An 18,043-nucleotide genomic window follows, 5' to 3' on the forward strand; every position below is an offset into this window, starting at 1 on the left:
ATCTGCAGGGGTTGCTTTGTTCAATGGTCGATGACTGGCAGGCTATGATAACAGGCGCAAAATTTTGCGTTTGCGTTCAGTCCTGACGGACGATCTTGTTCTTACCTTTAAGCTCTCATCTTGGGTGTGGATGTGTGCGCCAACAAAATGATGAGAAATGATCTGGCAAAATAGAAATTGTGATCAAAATTGCATTGAATTTGATCTTTTTGGCCAGTAAATGGCATACATTTGCGTGCTTACGCGAGGTGATGCTGTTGCTGGTAAGTTTATTGCCTAAATAGTATTTTTGAAGCTTTAATCGAGCATCAAACTCAACTGAACTCAAAGATAGGTGTTAGATTAGAAAGGGTTTATTTCTCCTACATAAAATTAAAGCCGTGGATCTTCAATAGTATTTGATGCAAGTGATGACACTGGAAAACTCATTTGTAGTAAAATTTGCCACATTTAGTACTCCGTGCAATATGAAAAAATAAAGGTATTTTAAACATTTTTAACTTTTATCCAGCTGCGACTGATTATTTCTAGAGTTGTTTTTAACCAATTACAATTACAACTTTGTTAAAAAAACTCTAGATTTTCCATGTAAAAACGAATAAATATTTAAAATATGCGACCTATCATTCAAATTGTGTCGTTTTTGTGCCTGAGAAATAATTATTAAGCTGGCAAATTTTAAATGAAAAAGAATTGTTGGATATGTTTTGTTTTGATTGTATTATTTTACTTTACATTTTAATACTATTCTTATGAACAAACAAGATATTTTGCATCAATATTTTCTCTAGTATCTTCAAATAATGTAAGAAAATATTCAAAATCTTTAAGTTAGGGTATTTTAACCATTAGTGGGTCCCCTAGTAGAGCCAACGCGCATTTTTCACATTTTTTTAATATTTTAAGCACTTTTTCATAACCCTTTGTTCAAAACAATGAAATCTGAAGTCTTTTGAACAATTTTGACTATTTGTTTCATCAGTAATTTGTTTTTGAGCAGAAAAACAGCCATTTGAAAAAAAGTTTTTTTGTCTGTTATGGGCCCCCTTTTCCTATAGTGGACCTGGGTCCATAATCCGATTGTGGACCCGGGTCCACTATAGGAAAACTGTTATTTTATACCAAATTTGTTTTGATGCATGGTGGAGGTCTTATGATAGATATAATGAATAAACGATGGATTTTCCATCATAAACAAATATGTTTTGTTAACAAATTTGGCTTAAAACAACAAAAAACCTAACAGATATTTAAACACATTTATTTCCATAAAAGATCAAAGAAAACATTTCAAAAACAACTGTAAACATTAAAATGATTAAAAAAAGTAATTAAGATGCACATTTTCCATATTAATTACATAAATAGTTTACCGAAACAAAACAATAGATTTGTTTACAGTTGCTGATAAAACTACGCATGTTTATTTTCAAAAAATATTTCGTTGTTGATTTATACTTATAAAATATCAATTCAAACTTTAATTATGATGCTTCAGTTAAGTACAATTAACTAAAGTTTTTTATTAATTATGAATTCTGACGGCTTCAGCATGTTTGATATTTTCAACATGAAAACAGCTATATTTATACTCATAATTGAAAAAATATGCAAAAAGGTTGATTACAACAAGCATTTATTGTATGTTTAAGAAAAACTTTTTTTTAAATACGCAGTTTTTTTCATTTTTGAAGGTTAAATTAACAGGGGTCCACTTTGGAAAAGTTAGGATTTTCGTTGTCCTATATTGGACCCCATTATTTTTGCTTGAAAATGCGCTTTATTTTAGTAAAGTTCCTTAAACTTACATTATTTCGAATGGTGAAGTTAATTAACCAGTCAAACAATGATTGGATAGTTAATTCAATCATAAAATAGAAATGCTGTTTTGTTGTGAAAATGCTAGTGGCCATGTCTGATTTCAGATGTCGAACTTAAAACACTTTTTTTGGCAAAAAGGACAATTCAATGTCAGACAACATTGTTTTAAATGATGCTGAATATGCCAAATAAAAAATTTGCAGACAAAAACACGCTTGAAATCGGGATTTTATTGATTTTTTCATCAAAAACCCTTCAGAGGGTCCACTATAGGAAAGGGGTCCACTAATGGATAACGTACCCTATCTTCTGAATTGGTTCTCAAATTGATGTCTGTGGCAAAGTTCTATGCATAGTTTAGCGCACAGACAAGCAGACGAAAATCGATGAAAGTATTTAACAAAAATCAGTTATTTTCACAAGTGTCATCTAGTTGTGAATGTGCATATTTATGAAAGTTATCCATAAAGTATGATAAGCTCTAGGGGGATGAGGGGAGGGGGGGGGGGGTAGGTCTGAGCAAGCGTGACATTGAATGTTATTAGCTTGAAAAGGGCGGGGGGGGGGGGGTTGTTGCAATTTTTGCTGCGTTACGTACTGTATGGATGAAGCATTATGGTTGGCTGCATTATTGAACATTTGTTCCTCCATCAAATTATATAATTAAGATAATTATGTTGACAAATCGTCGTCTCAGATACGATCGATTCCACGGAAATTACCATCAAATTGCAACAAATTGCATTTTCATGATTGTTTGCTTACTTGCTGAACATTTGCATTGTTTAGTTATGCACATTTTTATAATCTGTTGCGGTTAGATTTCATTTGAATTAGTGTAATTTTTCATCATTAAAATCAGGGCTGTGGAGTCGGAGTCGGAGTCGGAGCCGGAGTCGGTGGAGTCGGGTCTTTTTGGGGACCTGGAGTCGGAGTCGTCAAAACTCAAGCAGCTGGAGTCGGAGTCGGAGCCGGAGTCGGCTAAATTTTAAGAGCTGGAGTCGGAGTCGGAGTCGGAGCCTAAGATTTTTGATAACCCGGAGTCGGAGTCGGAGCCGGAGTTATCTTAAATTCAACAAAAAATATGTTTTTTATATTGTTCAGTATTTCCTATAGAACAGCTTAATTTAAAAAATATCTTATAATTTTAATTGATTTATCAGATGCCATTATGTTTTTGAAGCTTTTTATTGTGATTGAAAAGCTTTAATTGTGATATTACACTATAATCACACCCAAAGGAAAAATATATCTCAAAATCTGCAACAGTGGATTTGCTGCAGAAAATGTCACATTTCATAACATTTTTTGCAGCAAGCCCGTAGATCATTTTTGCCTGTGTGTAAAGATTTCAGCGATCTGCAGTTCTCACCAACACATATAATGCTGGCCCATCCCCGAGCAACACTCCAAAGAGAAGCATATGTTGGTGCTCTTCCACTCACTTTTCATCTAGCGTCCATGGCGCTGTGGTAGTGTGTCGGATCAATAACCAAGAAGTTGGTGGTTCAATCCTCGTTCTGATAAGGTTTTTTTTTGTGAAATACAACCAAAAAACCGTCGGTAATGTCGATAATTGTCGGTAACGGGCAAAAATGTCAAACCCCTATTTCGCAAAAATGCATGAGGACAGTTTTCATGCAGATTCTGATATACTTTCATGCCGCCATGCATCAACATCATGCGACCGCCGTTTGGGTGTGAGTACAAGAAAAACAAAGTGTTAAAATAATTGAAACTATCAAAAAATATCAAAAGAAGTTGCAAAAAATTTTGAAATAATCATTGATTGTTGATGTTGATTTTAGGTAAACTGTTTTGATATCGTTGCAAATTACCATTGAACAAATCTCAAGAATTCAGTACAAAAATAAACTAATAAAAAAATTATAGAACAAAATATAGGATTTTAATTTATTTTTCAAATATTATAAAAAACAAAATCAATATATTATTAACTGGTACGAATTTTCTCATACTGTATGTCCCACGCCAATATGACGGTAGGTGATAATCATTGCATATCAATGTACCTTAAAAAAATGAAATATTTGTGACCTAGAAAATATTTTACTTGTGGATATTTGTTTTTTATTATATGTTAAGTTTTTTCATATATTTTGATGCAGGCGCAAGATCATTCATAAAGCTTCGTTTTAGGTTTCACGAAGTATCGTGAACCTACTTGTTAAAGCAAATAAAATTTTAAAATTAAAATAAATTAAAAAATTTCAGGGTAAAATATTTTCCATGTCACAGATATTTGAAAAGGACATCTTAAGCGTCCTTTCCACGAAGAAATTGTTCAGATACATTGATTTGCAATAATAATCTCCTTCAGCCATGGCGTAATGGCCATGTACGTCTTAAAAAAAAAAACAAAAAAAAAATGTTTCGTTTAAAATTGTCATTTAAAAAACAAGGTGCCTGTTACTGTGCTTCTTAAAAATGTCAGCCTGAAAGTGAGCAAATTGAATTTTATTGTTTAATAGATCATTAAGGCCAGGTTTCTTTTAGTTATTCATTCAAAAATAACAATTTAATACTTAAGTTTATTAGCTTTAAAAAAAAACAAATTTGAGGTTAACCAAATAAATCCAAATTTACTTACAAAACTGTTCTTCTCAAAATGCCTCTAAAACTGAAGATATTTTTTGATTTCTGTTTCTATAACGTATAAAATTTGTTTTTTTCTTTTTATTTACTTTACTTTACTTTTACTTAACTTATTTTTCTTGAGAAAAACATAACGCTTAGAGAGTATTTAAATAATCCTGTTTATCAATGTTTAAAAAATAATTAACTAATAATAGTTAACTAACATTTGAAACATTTAAAAATATGTGGAGTTGGAGTCGGAGTCGGAGCCAACCATTTGTTGAAAGCTGGAGTCGGAGTCGGAGTCGGAGTCGGCTAGAGTTGGTAGGCCGGAGTCGGAGTCGGAGTCGGAGCCAACCATTTGTTGAAAGCCGGAGTCGGAGTCGGAGTCGGAGTCGGCTAATATGAGAAAGCCGGAGTCGGAGTCGTTTGAAATATGACCCGACTCCGCAGCCCTGATTAAAATAAAGTTAACTTAACAATAACTCTACGTAACAATGTGTTCAGAAAGAATAAGTGTACAAGCAAATTATTTTTAGACGATATATTTAAATTCAAAGCTTTGGGATAGCAAAATTCCACAATCTGTTCTAAAACAAAAGTCTCCAGTTATCTATCCAGTAAGTCACGTGCCTCTCAACAAAAGTAAGCAATTATCTGAGAGTAGCGGATACTAACGCGATTCTAGAAACCAGTTAGTAACGATTCAATCGCCGAAGTGGCCGCTAGATATCGCATCACGTTCCGTGCTAGTAATTTTTAGCAAGTCATCCCAGAATGAGTTCTTGGCAGCGTCCCACCTCTGTGGAATATCCCCGCGTGTGGATTACTTTTCGGGCGCGGGACGTCGACAGCGACGAGCTGGTGGAGTACCGGGTCCAGGATCTGCCCGGGGATCGCATCGAGGATGCCATCGCACACATGAAGACCTTCTTTCTGCGCGATGAACCCATGTGCAGCAGCGTTGGGTTGTACCGGGATCCGGACGCGCTGGACGAGTTTGCCGAGATGTGGCGCACGGTGGCGGCCCAGAAGGTCGCCGTCGTTTGTTTCCGTGCCGGATCGGACGAGATTGTCGGTCTGAACATGCTGACCGTGGTGTCCCAGGCGAACGCCAAGGAGTACAAGGTGGGTTGGGAAGTGTTTGCGTAAGTTGCAAAAGTGTCTCGTGAGCTCACTGTTTTATTTTTATTTTGTGGAGCAGTTCAAAAGTGTCGGAATGCAGACCATGTACGACGCTTACGTCGGAATGCTGAAGCAAGCGAACCTGTTTGAAAAATACGCCGTCGAGGATTACCTGTCGGCTTGGGGACTTTCGGTTTCTCCGAGGTTCCGAGGCCGAGGAATAGCCACGGAGCTGCTTCGGGCTAGGATTCCGATCTGCCGAGCCGTGGGACTTCGCGTAACGGTAACGCTGTTCTCCCACCCGGGATCGCAGATTCCCGCGGCCAAGGTTGGCTTTTTTGACGAAATTGTGGCCAGTTACAAACAACTTGCCGAAGATGGTTACTTGTTCCCAGAAGTGACCCATGAGCTGTGCAAATTGATGACCATGGTTGTGGAGTAATGTTACAAATAAAACCACAAAGTATTAGAAAAATCTCATCGTTTATTCCTTAAATCGACCATCACTCCAGCCAATTCCAAATCTTCCACTGTATCGATCTCCAGCGCATCCCCGGGTTCGATCTCCACGACCTGACAGCGATCGTTCTGGAATCGTCCCGTCAACAGCAATTCCCGTCGTGCCACGTAAAACATTCCCGCTTCCAGCAACTCGCCGTCCCAGTCCTGTCGTCTAGGACGCCGTTCGGGATTGAAATTCACCGGAACAACCGCTCCTCTTCGTGAAGCGTCCCGTCTCCACCGAAGTTTGTAACTCCGCGTCACGCTGAACACGCAATCCGTTGAAGGTTCAAACTTTTCTAAAAGCTCCTCAAGGTAGCGAACCTTCAAAAACGGTGAAGTACACTGAATCAGCGCAACGTTGGTCGCTTCCGGATGCATCCGGATAAACTCCTGCGTTGACTCTATAGACGGGGTGGTGTCCAGTACGGGTGGTCTCAGGTGAATCCTGACCTGATCAGACGAAAAGCGATCCTCAACGGAAGATGCGATTCGATCGTCATCGGTTGATACCCAAATCGATGCGAAACGATCAAATTCGAGCAGAATTCGTAGCGAGCGAATGAGGAGTGGTTCTCCGTTGATTGGGACGAGATTTTTCAGAGGGATTCCCTTGGAACCACCGCGAGCTAGAATTAACGCGGTGACGCTGCTGGAGTTTTGGTGACCTGGAGCGATCGACGGGCATCTGTAGGAATAAACCCGTTTTTATTTCAAACTGTAACAAAATCAAACCCCAAAACTTACTCTAATTCTCGGATGCTGCCGAATACAGATGGGAAGAGGCAAATCAATGCGACCAGATGCTGGAGAGACATGATTTGAACAAACGTGAATCATGGTATCGTTCTAATCCGGAAGAGCATTGTTGAGCTTAATTTAGACACCGTTATCATCAAATTTTCGGAGATTCTCGAGAGAAAGATGCTCCGCACAAGTTGAATAAATTAGGTATGGTATGATGCACGTGAAAAGTTGTTTATATTCAAAGTGCGCATGCGTTAGATCAGGGGTGCTGGCAAACAATATGGAATTATCAGTACCATTTAGTTTTTATTTTTCTTACAAAAATGTTATTTTTAATGTTGTACGAATAAAAAAAAAGTTTCCCATCGCTTAAATCTTCAACCTCCTCCGGATCAACCGTATGACCTCTTCCTGTTGCGTCAACCGCGCGTAATCCAGCGGCATCAGCCGGTTTCGGTCGCGCACCTTCAGCCGACACTTGCGCTCCATCAGGTGCTTCACGATTTCGGTGCTCACGTGCATGTAGATCGCCCGGAAGATCAACGTCCAGCTGCAGCGGTCCCGCGCCTCCAGGCTTCCGCCGTGCCCGAGCACGTACTTGACCGTGTGCAGATCGTTGGTGTCGATCGCGTAGTGGCCGGCGGTCATCCCGACGCAGTTGGCCGCCCCCATGTCCGCGCCGTGCTCGATCAGGTGGCGCGCGATCTTGATGTTCTTGTTGTAGACCGCTAGCTGAATGGGGAAGTGTGACATTTTGAGTATTTTGTCAGCTATTACAGGTCTCAACTCACGTGAAGTGGCGTCTCCGCGTTGCACGGCATTCCAAGATTAACGTCAGCGCCAAACTCCAGCAACAGGTCGATGACCTCCAGGTTGCCGTTCCTCACTGCCTGATACAGTAGGGTTTCTCCATGAACTGGTACGTTGACTAAGGCTGGCTTGATGCTCAACAGCTTTCTGATCAGTGCCGGTTGACTCTTTCGGACCGCACGAAAGACGGACAACGTTGACGGAACATCGGGCAGCGTAAACGACTTGAACACTTCGGACTTTCTCAGGTACAGGAACCGTCCGTCCTCCTCGTTCTGCCGCAGCACGTTGATCCGAAACGAGTAGCACAGGTTCTGCTCGAGGCTGCGGACCACCACAGACCAGCCCGTTCCCCAGTGGACCACGTCCCACAGGTTGCGTTTGCAGCTGTAGCACTTTTCCACTTTGAACAGGTCGAACGGTTCCGCCAGCGGTTCCGCCAAGTCCCACCGGAAGCCGATGGTGGACGTGGTCTGCTTGGTGAGGTACACCCGGAAGTGGGCGTCCGCGTGGAGGAGTTTTTCCGACGTTAGACTGGTGGTCATTGCAGGGAGTAAGACTTGTTCAGAGATGATTTCAGAAGCATGGTTCGAAGCGAAGGGGCGCGTAGTTGTTTGATCGATTGGCAGTTGAAGCGCGTGCGCGCAGAGAATCGATGAAAAGTTTGGCGTGAACGAGTGGCGCATTCTGGTGGCATACGGATGAACTAGTGGGGAAAGCTTGTTGAAGTTCAAGCGATTGCCATTAGGTCGACCGACAAATCAACAGAGGGTTTTAGATTAAATTTGCAGACAGGACCTCTTGAAAATTCAATCTAGAATTCTAGTATTTAGTTTTTAGTTTTAAGTTTTAAGTTTTAAGTTTTAAGTTTTAAGTTTTAAGTTTTAAGTTTTAAGTTTTAAGTTTTAAGTTTTAAGTTTTAAGTTTTAAGTTTTAAGTTTTAAGTTTTAAGTTTTAAGTTTTAAGTTTTAAGTTTTAAGTTTTAAGTTTTAAGTTTTAAGTTTTAAGTTTTAAGTTTTAAGTTTTAAGTTTTAAGTTTTAAGTTTTAAGTTTTAAGTTTTAAGTTTTAAGTTTTAAGTTTTAAGTTTTAAGTTTTAAGTTTTAAGTTTTAAGTTTTAAGTTTTAAGTTTTAAGTTTTAAGTTTTAAGTTTTAAGTTTAAAGTTTTAAGTTTTAAGTTTTAAGTTTTAAGTTTTAAGTTTTAAGTTTTAAGTTTTAAGTTTTAAGTTTTAAGTTTTAAGTTTTAAGTTTTAAGTTTTAAGTTTTAAGTTTTAAGTTTTAAGTTTTAAGTTTTAAGTTTCAAGTTTTAAGTTTTAAGTTTTAAGTTTTAAGTTTTAAGTTTTAAGTTTTAAATTTTAAGTTTTAAGTTTTAAGTTTTAAGTTTTAAGTTTTAAGTTTAAAGTTTTAAGTTTAAAGTTTAAAGTTTAAAGTTTAAAGTTTAAAGTTTAAAGTTTAAAGTTTAAAGTTTTAAGTTTTAAGTTTTAAGTTTTAAGTTTTAAGTTTTAAGTTTTAAGTTTTAAGTTTTTAGTTTTTAGTTTTTAGTTTTTAGTTTTTAGTTTTTAGTTTTTAGTTTTTAGTTTTTAGTTTTTAGTTTTTAGTTTTTAGTTTTTAGTTTTTAGTTTTTAGTTTTTAGTTTTTAGTTTTTAGTTTTTAGTTTTTAGTTTTTAGTTTTTAGTTTTTAGTTTTTAGTTTTTAGTTTTTAGTTTTTAGTTTTTAGTTTTTAGTTTTTAGTTTTTAGTTTTTAGTTTTTAGTTTTTAGTTTTTAGTTTTTAGTTTTTAGTTTTTAGTTTTTAGTTTTTAGTTTTTAGTTTTTAGTTTTTAGTTTTTAGTTTTTAGTTTTTAGTTTTTTGTTTTTAGTTTTTAGTTTTTAGTTTTTAGTTTTTAGTTTTTAGTTTTTAGTTTTTAGTTTTTAGTTTTTAGTTTTAAGTTTTTAGTTTTTAGTTTTTAGTTTTTAGTTTTTAGTTTTTAGTTTTTAGTTTTTAGTTTTTAGTTTTTAGTTTTTAGTTTTTAGTTTTTAGTTTTTAGTTTTTAGTTTTTAGTTTTTAGTTTTTAGTTTTTAGTTTTTAGTTTTTAGTTTTTAGTTTTTAGTTTTTAGTTTTTAGTTTTTAGTTTTTAGTTTTTAGTTTTTAGTTTTTAGTTTTTAGTTTTTAGTTTTTAGTTTTTAGTTTTTAGTTTTTAGTTTTTAGTTTTTAGTTTTAGTTTTTAGTTTTTAGTTTTTAGTTTTTAGTTTTTAGTTTTTAGTTTTAGTTTTTAGTTTTTAGTTTTTAGTTTTTAGTTTTAGTTTTTAGTTTTTAGTTTTTAGTTTTTAGTTTTTAGTTTTTAGTTTTTAGTTTTTAGTTTTTAGTTTTTAGTTTTTAGTTTTTAGTTTTTAGTTTTTAGTTTTTAGTTTTTAGTTTTTAGTTTTTAGTTTTTAGTTTTTAGTTTTTAGTTTTTAGTTTTTAGTTTTTAGTTTTTAGTTTTTAGTTTTTAGTTTTTAGTTTTTAGTTTTTAGTTTTTAGTTTTTAGTTTTTAGTTTTTAGTTTTTAGTTTTTAGTTTTTAGTTTTTAGTTTTTAGTTTTTAGTTTTTAGTTTTTAGTTTTTAGTTTTTAGTTTTAGTTTTTAGTTTTTAGTTTTAGTTTTTAGTTTTTAGTTTTTAGTTTTTAGTTTTAGTTTTTAGTTTTTAGTTTTTAGTTTTTAGTTTTTAGTTTTTAGTTTTTAGTTTTTAGTTTTTAGTTTTTAGTTTTTAATTTTTAGTTTTTAGTTTTTAGTTTTTAGTTTTTAGTTTTTAGTTTTTAGTTTTTAGTTTTTAGTTTTGTTTTTAGTTTTTAGTTTTTAGTTTTTAGTTTTTAGTTTTTAGTTTTTATTTTTTAGTTTTTAGTTTTTAGTTTTTAGTTTTTAGTTTTTAGTTTTTAGTTTTTAGTTTTTAGTTTTTAGTTTTTAGTTTTTAGTTTTTAGTTTTTAGTTTTTAGTTTTTAGTTTTTAGTTTTTAGTTTTTAGTTTTTAGTTTTTAGTTTTTAGTTTTTAGTTTTTAGTTTTTAGTTTTTAGTTTTTAGTTTTTAGTTTTTAGTTTTTAGTTTTTAGTTTTTAGTTTTTAGTTTTTAGTTTTTAGTTTTTAGTTTTAGTTTTTAGTTTTTAGTTTTTAGTTTTTAGTTTTTAGTTTTTAGTTTTTAGTTTTTATTTTTTAGTTTTTAGTTTTTAGTTTTTAGTTTTTAGTTTTTAGTTTTTAGTTTTTAGTTTTTAGTTTTTAGTTTTTAGTTTTTAGTTTTAGTTTTTAGTTTTTAGTTTTTAGTTTTTAGTTTTTAGTTTTTAGTTTTTAGTTTTTAGTTTTTAGTTTTTAGTTTTTAGTTTTTAGTTTTTAGTTTTTAGTTTTTAGTTTTTAGTTTTTAGTTTTTAGTTTTTAGTTTTTAGTTTTTAGTTTTTAGTTTTTAGTTTTTAGTTTTTAGTTTTTAGTTTTTAGTTTTTAGTTTTTTAGTTTTTAGTTTTTAGTTTTTAGTTTTTAGTTTTTAGTTTTTAGTTTTTAGTTTTAGTTTTTAGTTATTAGTTTTTAGTTTTAGTTTTAGTTTTTAGTTTTTAGTTTTTAGTTTTTAGTTTTTAGTTTTTAGTTTTTAGTTTTTAGTTTTTAGTTTTTAGTTTTTAGTTTTTAGTTTTTAGTTTTTAGTTTTTAGTTTTTAGTTTTTAGTTTTTAGTTTTTAGTTTTTAGTTTTTAGTTTTTAGTTTTTAGTTTTTAGTTTTTAGTTTTTAGTTTTTAGTTTCTAGTTTTTAGTTTTTAGTTTTTAGTTTTTAGTTTTTAGTTTTTAGTGTTTAGTTTTTAGTTTTTAGTTTTAGTTTTTAGTTTTTAGTTTTTAGTTTTTAGTTTTTAGTTTTTAGTTTTTAGTTTTTAGTTTTTAGTTTTTAGTTTTTAGTTTTTAGTTTTTAGTTTTTAGTTTTTAGTTTTTAGTTTTTAGTTTTTAGTTTTTAGTTTTTAGTTTTTAGTTTTTAGTTTTTAGTTTTTAGTTTTTAGTTTTTAGTTTTTAGTTTTTAGTTTTTAGTTTTTAGTTTTTAGTTTTTAGTTTTTAGTTTTTAGTTTTTAGTTTTTAGTTTTTTAGTTTTTAGTTTTTAGTTTTTAGTTTTTAGTTTTTAGTTTTTAGTTTTTAGTTTTTAGTTTTTAGTTTTTAGTTTTTAGTTTTTAGTTTTTAGTTTTTAGTTTTTAGTTTTTAGTTTTTAGTTTTTAGTTTTTAGTTTTTAGTTTTTAGTTTTTAGTTTTTAGTTTTTAGTTTTTAGTTTTTAGTTTTTAGTTTTTAGTTTTTAGTTTCAAGCTAGCTGAGCAATTCTCTGAGATTTCGGTCATTCGATTTTTTCTGTATTTTTTAATCCGGCTGAAACTTTTTGGTGCCTTCGGTATGCCTATTTTCAAAAAAGTTAACTAAAAATGGTTATAACTTGAAAACGGTGCACTTTATCAAAAATTCACTAAAGCACTTTTTGATTGCAAATTCGCTTTACATCGAAAAATGAAGTTGAAAAATTTTTGCGACCAATATTTCGATTTATTGAAAAAATCTGTATTGATTCAAAAAATCATTACTCGGTCAAAGATTTTTTGCCCATTCTGGAAATTTCTGAAAAGTTGGCATTTGATGTCCTCTAAAACATATCAAAAAATAAAAAAAATTAAAAATAGTGTTTTTTTTTGCAAATCGACAAGTGACAAAAAGTTAAATAAATAATCATAAAAATTTTTTAAACATTGCTACATGAACACTGCAGAAAGTTGATTTTTAAAATTTCCCACCTGACTTCAAACCACCAGCCGGCATGTTTCCATTACATCGCATCACTCGCAGAACCACAAAATGACCAAATTCACTTTAATTTTCATATTAAAATGTCCTCTTCATTGTCGTCCTTGTCATGTCCTGTCCCGTCCGTTCCGTCCATCCACGGCGCCATCGAACAAGCCAGATCAAAATAGCTACCCCAGGTGCAACCCGGCGGGAAACAAATTAAATTCCTGCCCCACTCCAGGCGCTGCAGCTGATGTTGGGCGGGTTGCCGACCACACGGCGTCGGCACAGTGGTCTCCATCGCTGGCTCGTCCCAATCTCGTTGGAATTCATTTTTAATGAACCGATCTCGCTCACGAGTTTTTTTTGCGAACCACAAACCCAGCAGAAAGATGAGAAATGGCTCCTCCGTAATTCAAGAAGCTGCTGCCCGATGAAAAGGATTAAAAGAGTGGTGAGGGGACGATTGAACGGTCCACGGTTCGTAGAACATCAGGTGGCATCCCGTTGGATTGGGTGATGTGAGAAAATGGAAAATTATGGAAATTTTTGCCACGTTTTATCACCGGGTTGAGTGAAAGTGTTGATCGTTGAGGAATGTCGAGATGATGGAGAAGAATTTTCTTCTGTTGGGCGTAAATTATTGAAATAAATTGTTGTCCTCGATGAAAAGCATTCTTTGCCGATTGTGGGTGATTATGAAACATAATGGTAATTTCAAAGCAGAACTCCTCCTAAATGTACCTCAGATCAGGAATGACAAAACAACAAAACAACAAAACAACAAAACAACAAAACAACAAAACAACAAAACAACAAAACAACAAAACAACAAAACAACAAAACAACAAAACAACAAAACAACAAAACAACAAAACAACAAAACAACAAAACAACAAAACAACAAAACAACAAAACAACAAAACAACAAAACAACAAAACAACAAAACAACAAAACAACAAAACAACAAAACAACAAAACAACAAAACAACAAAACAACAAAACAACAAAACAACAAAACAACAAAACAACAAAACAACAAAACAACAAAACAACAAAACAACAAAACAACAAAACAACAAAACAACAAAACAACAAAACAACAAAACAACAAAACAACATAACAACAAAACAACAAAACAACAAAACAACAAAACAACAAAACAATAAAACAACAAAACAACAAAACAACAAAACAACAAAACAACAAAACAACAAAACAACAAAACAACAAAACAACAAAACAACAAAACAACAAAACAACAAAACAACAAAACAACAAAACAACAAAACAACAAAACAACAAAACAACAAAACAACAAAACAACAAAACAACAAAACAACAAAACAACAAAACAACAAAACAACAAAACAACAAAACAACAAAACAACAAAACAACAAAACAACAAAACAACAAAACAACAAAACAACAAAACAACAAAACAACAAAACAACAAAACAACAAAACAACAAAACAACAAAACAACAAAACAACAAAACAACAAAACAACAAAACATTGAAAGGTTGAAATTCTGGCTTGTTATTTCCAATATTTTTTTTTCTTGCTCCCCACAAAAAGGATTGTTTTATTATAGGGAATTCATTACAAAATTTTATACTAATAAAATTTACAATATTACAAATCATCAAAAATTTGTCAAATTCTAGAGAAATACTTTGCTCTGGATTATGAAAACATGAGATTGATCTTTGCATCCAATTTCCACGCATCAATAGAACTCTCTCACTCTCAAACATACCCCTGGGGTCGGTCAATAACTAATTAATTATCGAGCCTCACCTACCACGTTATCCCACAAAACTCGCAACCAGAGGATGACGAGACAGTGAGTCAGCTTGCCCTCCTTCTTGTGACAACACAGACTGTGATTAATTAGAGAGTCAATCTCCTCCGATCTTCCGAGGTCCGGTGGATAAAGGTCACAAGGTGGCACCCTCATCTTTCTGCCCGAGGAGGTGGTTTTGGGTTTGAGTTTTTGATTGATTTCCGATTTTCCCGCGGGGTGAGCATTCGATAAGAGGTGGAATTTCCCCAACGAGCAGTAAAAGGAGAGCGTGGGAGTTGAAACGAAAAGAAAAACACTCCTAATGATAAATCGATAAATCTACAATTTTCATCCACTTTTCCCGCTTCTTCGCTGATGATGGGAGGCGATATTTCCCGCTTATTTTGCGTCGTTTTTTTGAGACTCACTTTTCCTGCGATAAGCAAAACGGAACGGCTTTTCCCTCCCTGCTTAGTAGACCCTTCCAAAAAGGATAGAAATTCGTTCCCTATTATGTCATACTTTTTTTTTTGCTGGGTTTTAAGTGCTTTCCATTTTCGATACGTTTTCCTTTTTGGTTAAATGTGTGGAAAGGATTTCGTGATATGACAACTTTATCACGAACCAGTCCATTCGGATGGGAGCCATTTGCAGGACGCTGGAGAGGCTCTTGAGTTGGAGTTTGGGCGAGTCTGGGTGACAGATTGCCGTGTTAATGTGGGGGTTTGACAACTAAGAGAGAAGAAATTAGTGGTTGATTGATTGTTATTTGCACCGAGATTTACACAGTGAATTTCTTTGCAAATATTGTATTTTAATTATACTTTTTCTATTCACACATAATCAGTACTTCAGATTTTTTTTTTGCAAACCAGCAAAAACAGGCCTAAAATCATTCTATTTTTTAAGAAAATTATGATCATTTAAAAGCAAGCCAAATTTTAAATTTTTTGACCAGCATCAAGCCAAAATTGGTTCATTGTTGTTTTCGAAATAATTCTGAAAGTTTTTCGAAGCATCAAAACAACAATAAATATGATACCATTTGAATGTAAAATTTCACGATTTTTTAATCTGATGTTTGTCAGTAATAAAAATTTCCAAATATTTTGATTTAATTCAAGTATTTCAATTCTCTACATTTTTACAAGTCTGTTTTTCCATATGTTTTTTTTTTTTTAATTTCAATGTAAAAAGCAATTTTGCATCAGTAGTTTTTCCATACAAGAGCAGTTCTCTACGGAATCGGTCTTTTTTTTTTCTTTAATTTTTTTTTGTATTTTTAATCCGGCTGAAACTTTTTTGGTGCCTTTGGTATGCCCAAAGAAGCCATTTTGCATCATTAGTTTGTCCATATAATTTTCCATACAAATTTGGCAGCTATCCATACAAAAAAGATATGTGAAAATTTAAAAATCTGTATCATTGGAAGGAATTTTTAGATCGATTTGGTGTCTTCGGCAAAGTTGTAGGTATGGATATGGACTACACTGAAAAAAACTGATACACGGTAAAATTATTTTGGTGATTTTTAATTTGAATTTTTGCCACTAAAACTTGATTTTCAAAAAAAAAACACTATTTTTAATTTTTTATTATCTGATATGATTTAGAGGAAATCAAATGCCAACTTTTCAGTAATTTCCATAATATTTTTTTAGCATTTATAAAGGATGTAATATTGCCCTTTTGAAATGTAAGTCTTGATTTAAAATTTTTGAAAATGTTGTTTTCGAAAAGATCGGAAAATTTCACGAATGTTTCATATTTTGACATTGTAAATCAGACCAATAGTTGCAGGGACATCGACATTAGAAAATGGTGGATTGTTTGGGTGATACCATCTTAGAAAACATCAATTTTCCTGTTTTTAAACCTTTGCATGGCAATATCTCAGCAACTAAGGATCGTATCAACAAAGTTCAAAAAAGCAAAATGTAGAGAATTTTCTCAGCTTTTCAAAAATATTTTTTCCAAAGGTGGGCAAACATGGGCACTTATTTCAAAAAATGAATTATTGCGACTGTTTTGAAAAAAAGGTAACTTAACATGGCTATAACTTGAAAACGCTGCACTTTATCAAAATTTCACTTAAGTACTTTTTGATTGCAAATTCGATTTTACATCGAAAAATGAAGTTGAAAAATTTTTGCAACCAATATTTCGAGTTTTTAAAAAAATAAATCGGTCAAAGATTATTTGCTCATTCTGGAAATTTCTGGAAAGTTGGCATTTTATGTCATCTAAAATAAATCAGAAAAAAATAAAAATAGTGTTTTGCAAATTAAATTTTAGTGACAAAAAGTTGAATAAAAAATCACCAATTTTTTTACCGTGTATCATTTTTTCAGTGCAGCCCTTTTCCATACCTGCAACTTTGCCGAAGACACCAAATCGATCGAAAAAAACTTTCAAAAGATACAGATTTTTGAATTGAATTGCTCACAAGGCTTCATACAATTTTGCGGGCTAGTCATTAAAATAATAAAAAAATAGTGATTCACGTCAATTTTCAAAAATTTGTACTTTCAAAAGAGTTTTGTGTGATCGATTGTCTTCTGCAAAGTTATAGGTAATGATTACGACATGTCAGTAAAAAATGTTGCACTGACCAAAAAATTCTCGAGTTTTCATTTAACTTTCTATTACAAAAGTTGAATTCTCAAAATACAGATTTTCTCTCCTTAAATTTTTTTCCGATCTTTTTAAGAGGCATTTTTTGCGCTAGATTTTGGAATGGTGAACAATCTGGTTCTTGAGGTATACAGTTTTGAACTAACTATACTACTAAGCATCAAAATTATTGCTAAACAGAATTTTAATATCCAAAGTATCATATATTCAAAAAATGGGGGAATTAATAAAAAATTGTGTAAGGTCACTTTCGACTGCACATTTCATATGGCATCGTAACACAACGGCAGTCACATACGTGTACTTTGTACGCACTTTGTGAGGGCACTTGTATGAAATGCCAAAACCGCGACTTTCGAAAGGTTAAAATGGTGTTTGAACTATTATTTGACATATAATTCTATTTTTCCTTAAAATTAATTTTTATTCAATCAATTATAGCTACTTTGTGCCATGCATAACTATTGTGAAAATAATAGTCCCCTTAAAATATATCAAAAAATCGTAAATTATAAGTAGTTATACGTGTTGTGCGAAAATACCTCAGTAGAAACACAAAATTAGGTTTTTCTTTTATTTCATTGAATTATTTAATCGAAGGGGAGATATCCCTATTTTCATTTACTGAACTTTTTATTGAACTTTTTTGATAATGAATGAGGAAGGCACAAGACACAGGTGGATTAAGTTAGTTTTTTCGTAAGTTTGTTTGAATGAAAATAATGTCAAAACGTTTGGAATACAATATTTTTTTATACCAAGCAGTACTAATTCAAAATTTATGATTCAAAGCTTTAGTCATGGTCTATGGCTTGTTTTTTATGAATGGCAACATTTGTTCAAAATTTTAGAATTGCAGAAAAAAGCAGGAAGTTTTTTTTTATTTTACTCGAATATTTCTTGATTTCTTTACTACCATTACCACTATCTTCTTGAAAGCTCATAATTAAGGGCATAATGCTCGTCGACATTACAATTTCCCTCGGTTATGTTTAAACATCGAGGGAAATTTCCCAAAGTGCACTTCACCTATCATCCCTCCACAAACCTTCAGAAACCATCGACAAACCAGCCCCGCCGCAGCCTCCAATCCGTCATTGTCGTCACCATGGTTTCACTTAACCGCGTCTAAAATATCACTCCTTTGCACCGGCATCCTTTTATTATGGGCCAATAATCTCCCCGAAGGATGCTTCCGAAAGTCGAAGATTAATCACTCACTCTCAGATGCTCGACGACGTGGCCACCGGTTCCACAAAAGTTGTCCCCCGGGGGAC

At 32.9% G+C, this 18,043-nt stretch overlaps 3 protein-coding genes across 3 annotated transcripts; 1 reads left to right on the forward strand and 2 right to left on the reverse strand.

Moving 5' to 3' along the window:
- The first annotated feature begins 5,103 nt into the window (after positions 1 to 5,103).
- LOC120417073 (uncharacterized) lies at positions 5,104 to 5,986 on the forward strand. Its single transcript, XM_039579042.2, has 2 exons — positions 5,104 to 5,547; positions 5,624 to 5,986. The coding sequence occupies exons 1-2, from the start codon at positions 5,197 to 5,199 to the stop codon at positions 5,984 to 5,986; spliced, it is 714 nt and encodes a 237-aa protein (XP_039434976.1). The 5' UTR covers positions 5,104 to 5,196.
- Positions 5,987 to 6,021: 35 nt separating this feature from the next.
- Positions 6,022 to 6,987, reverse strand: LOC120417068 (N-acylneuraminate cytidylyltransferase A). Its single transcript, XM_039579029.2, has 2 exons — positions 6,793 to 6,987; positions 6,022 to 6,733 (listed from the first exon to the last, which is right to left on the reverse strand). The coding sequence occupies exons 1-2, from the start codon at positions 6,861 to 6,863 to the stop codon at positions 6,022 to 6,024; spliced, it is 783 nt and encodes a 260-aa protein (XP_039434963.1). The 5' UTR covers positions 6,864 to 6,987.
- A 91-nt stretch (positions 6,988 to 7,078) lies between these two features.
- Positions 7,079 to 8,594, reverse strand: LOC120416938 (delta-latroinsectotoxin-Lt1a). The gene is made up of 2 exons (XM_039578858.2): positions 7,584 to 8,594; positions 7,079 to 7,524 (listed from the first exon to the last, which is right to left on the reverse strand). The coding sequence occupies exons 1-2, from the start codon at positions 8,286 to 8,288 to the stop codon at positions 7,162 to 7,164; spliced, it is 1,068 nt and encodes a 355-aa protein (XP_039434792.1). The 5' UTR covers positions 8,289 to 8,594; the 3' UTR covers positions 7,079 to 7,161.
- Between the last annotated feature and the right edge of the window lie 9,449 nt (positions 8,595 to 18,043).

This window comes from Culex pipiens, chromosome 1 (genome assembly GCF_016801865.2).
Source record: "Culex pipiens pallens isolate TS chromosome 1, TS_CPP_V2, whole genome shotgun sequence".
In the NCBI taxonomy this organism is placed as follows: Eukaryota; Metazoa; Arthropoda; class Insecta; order Diptera; family Culicidae; genus Culex; species Culex pipiens.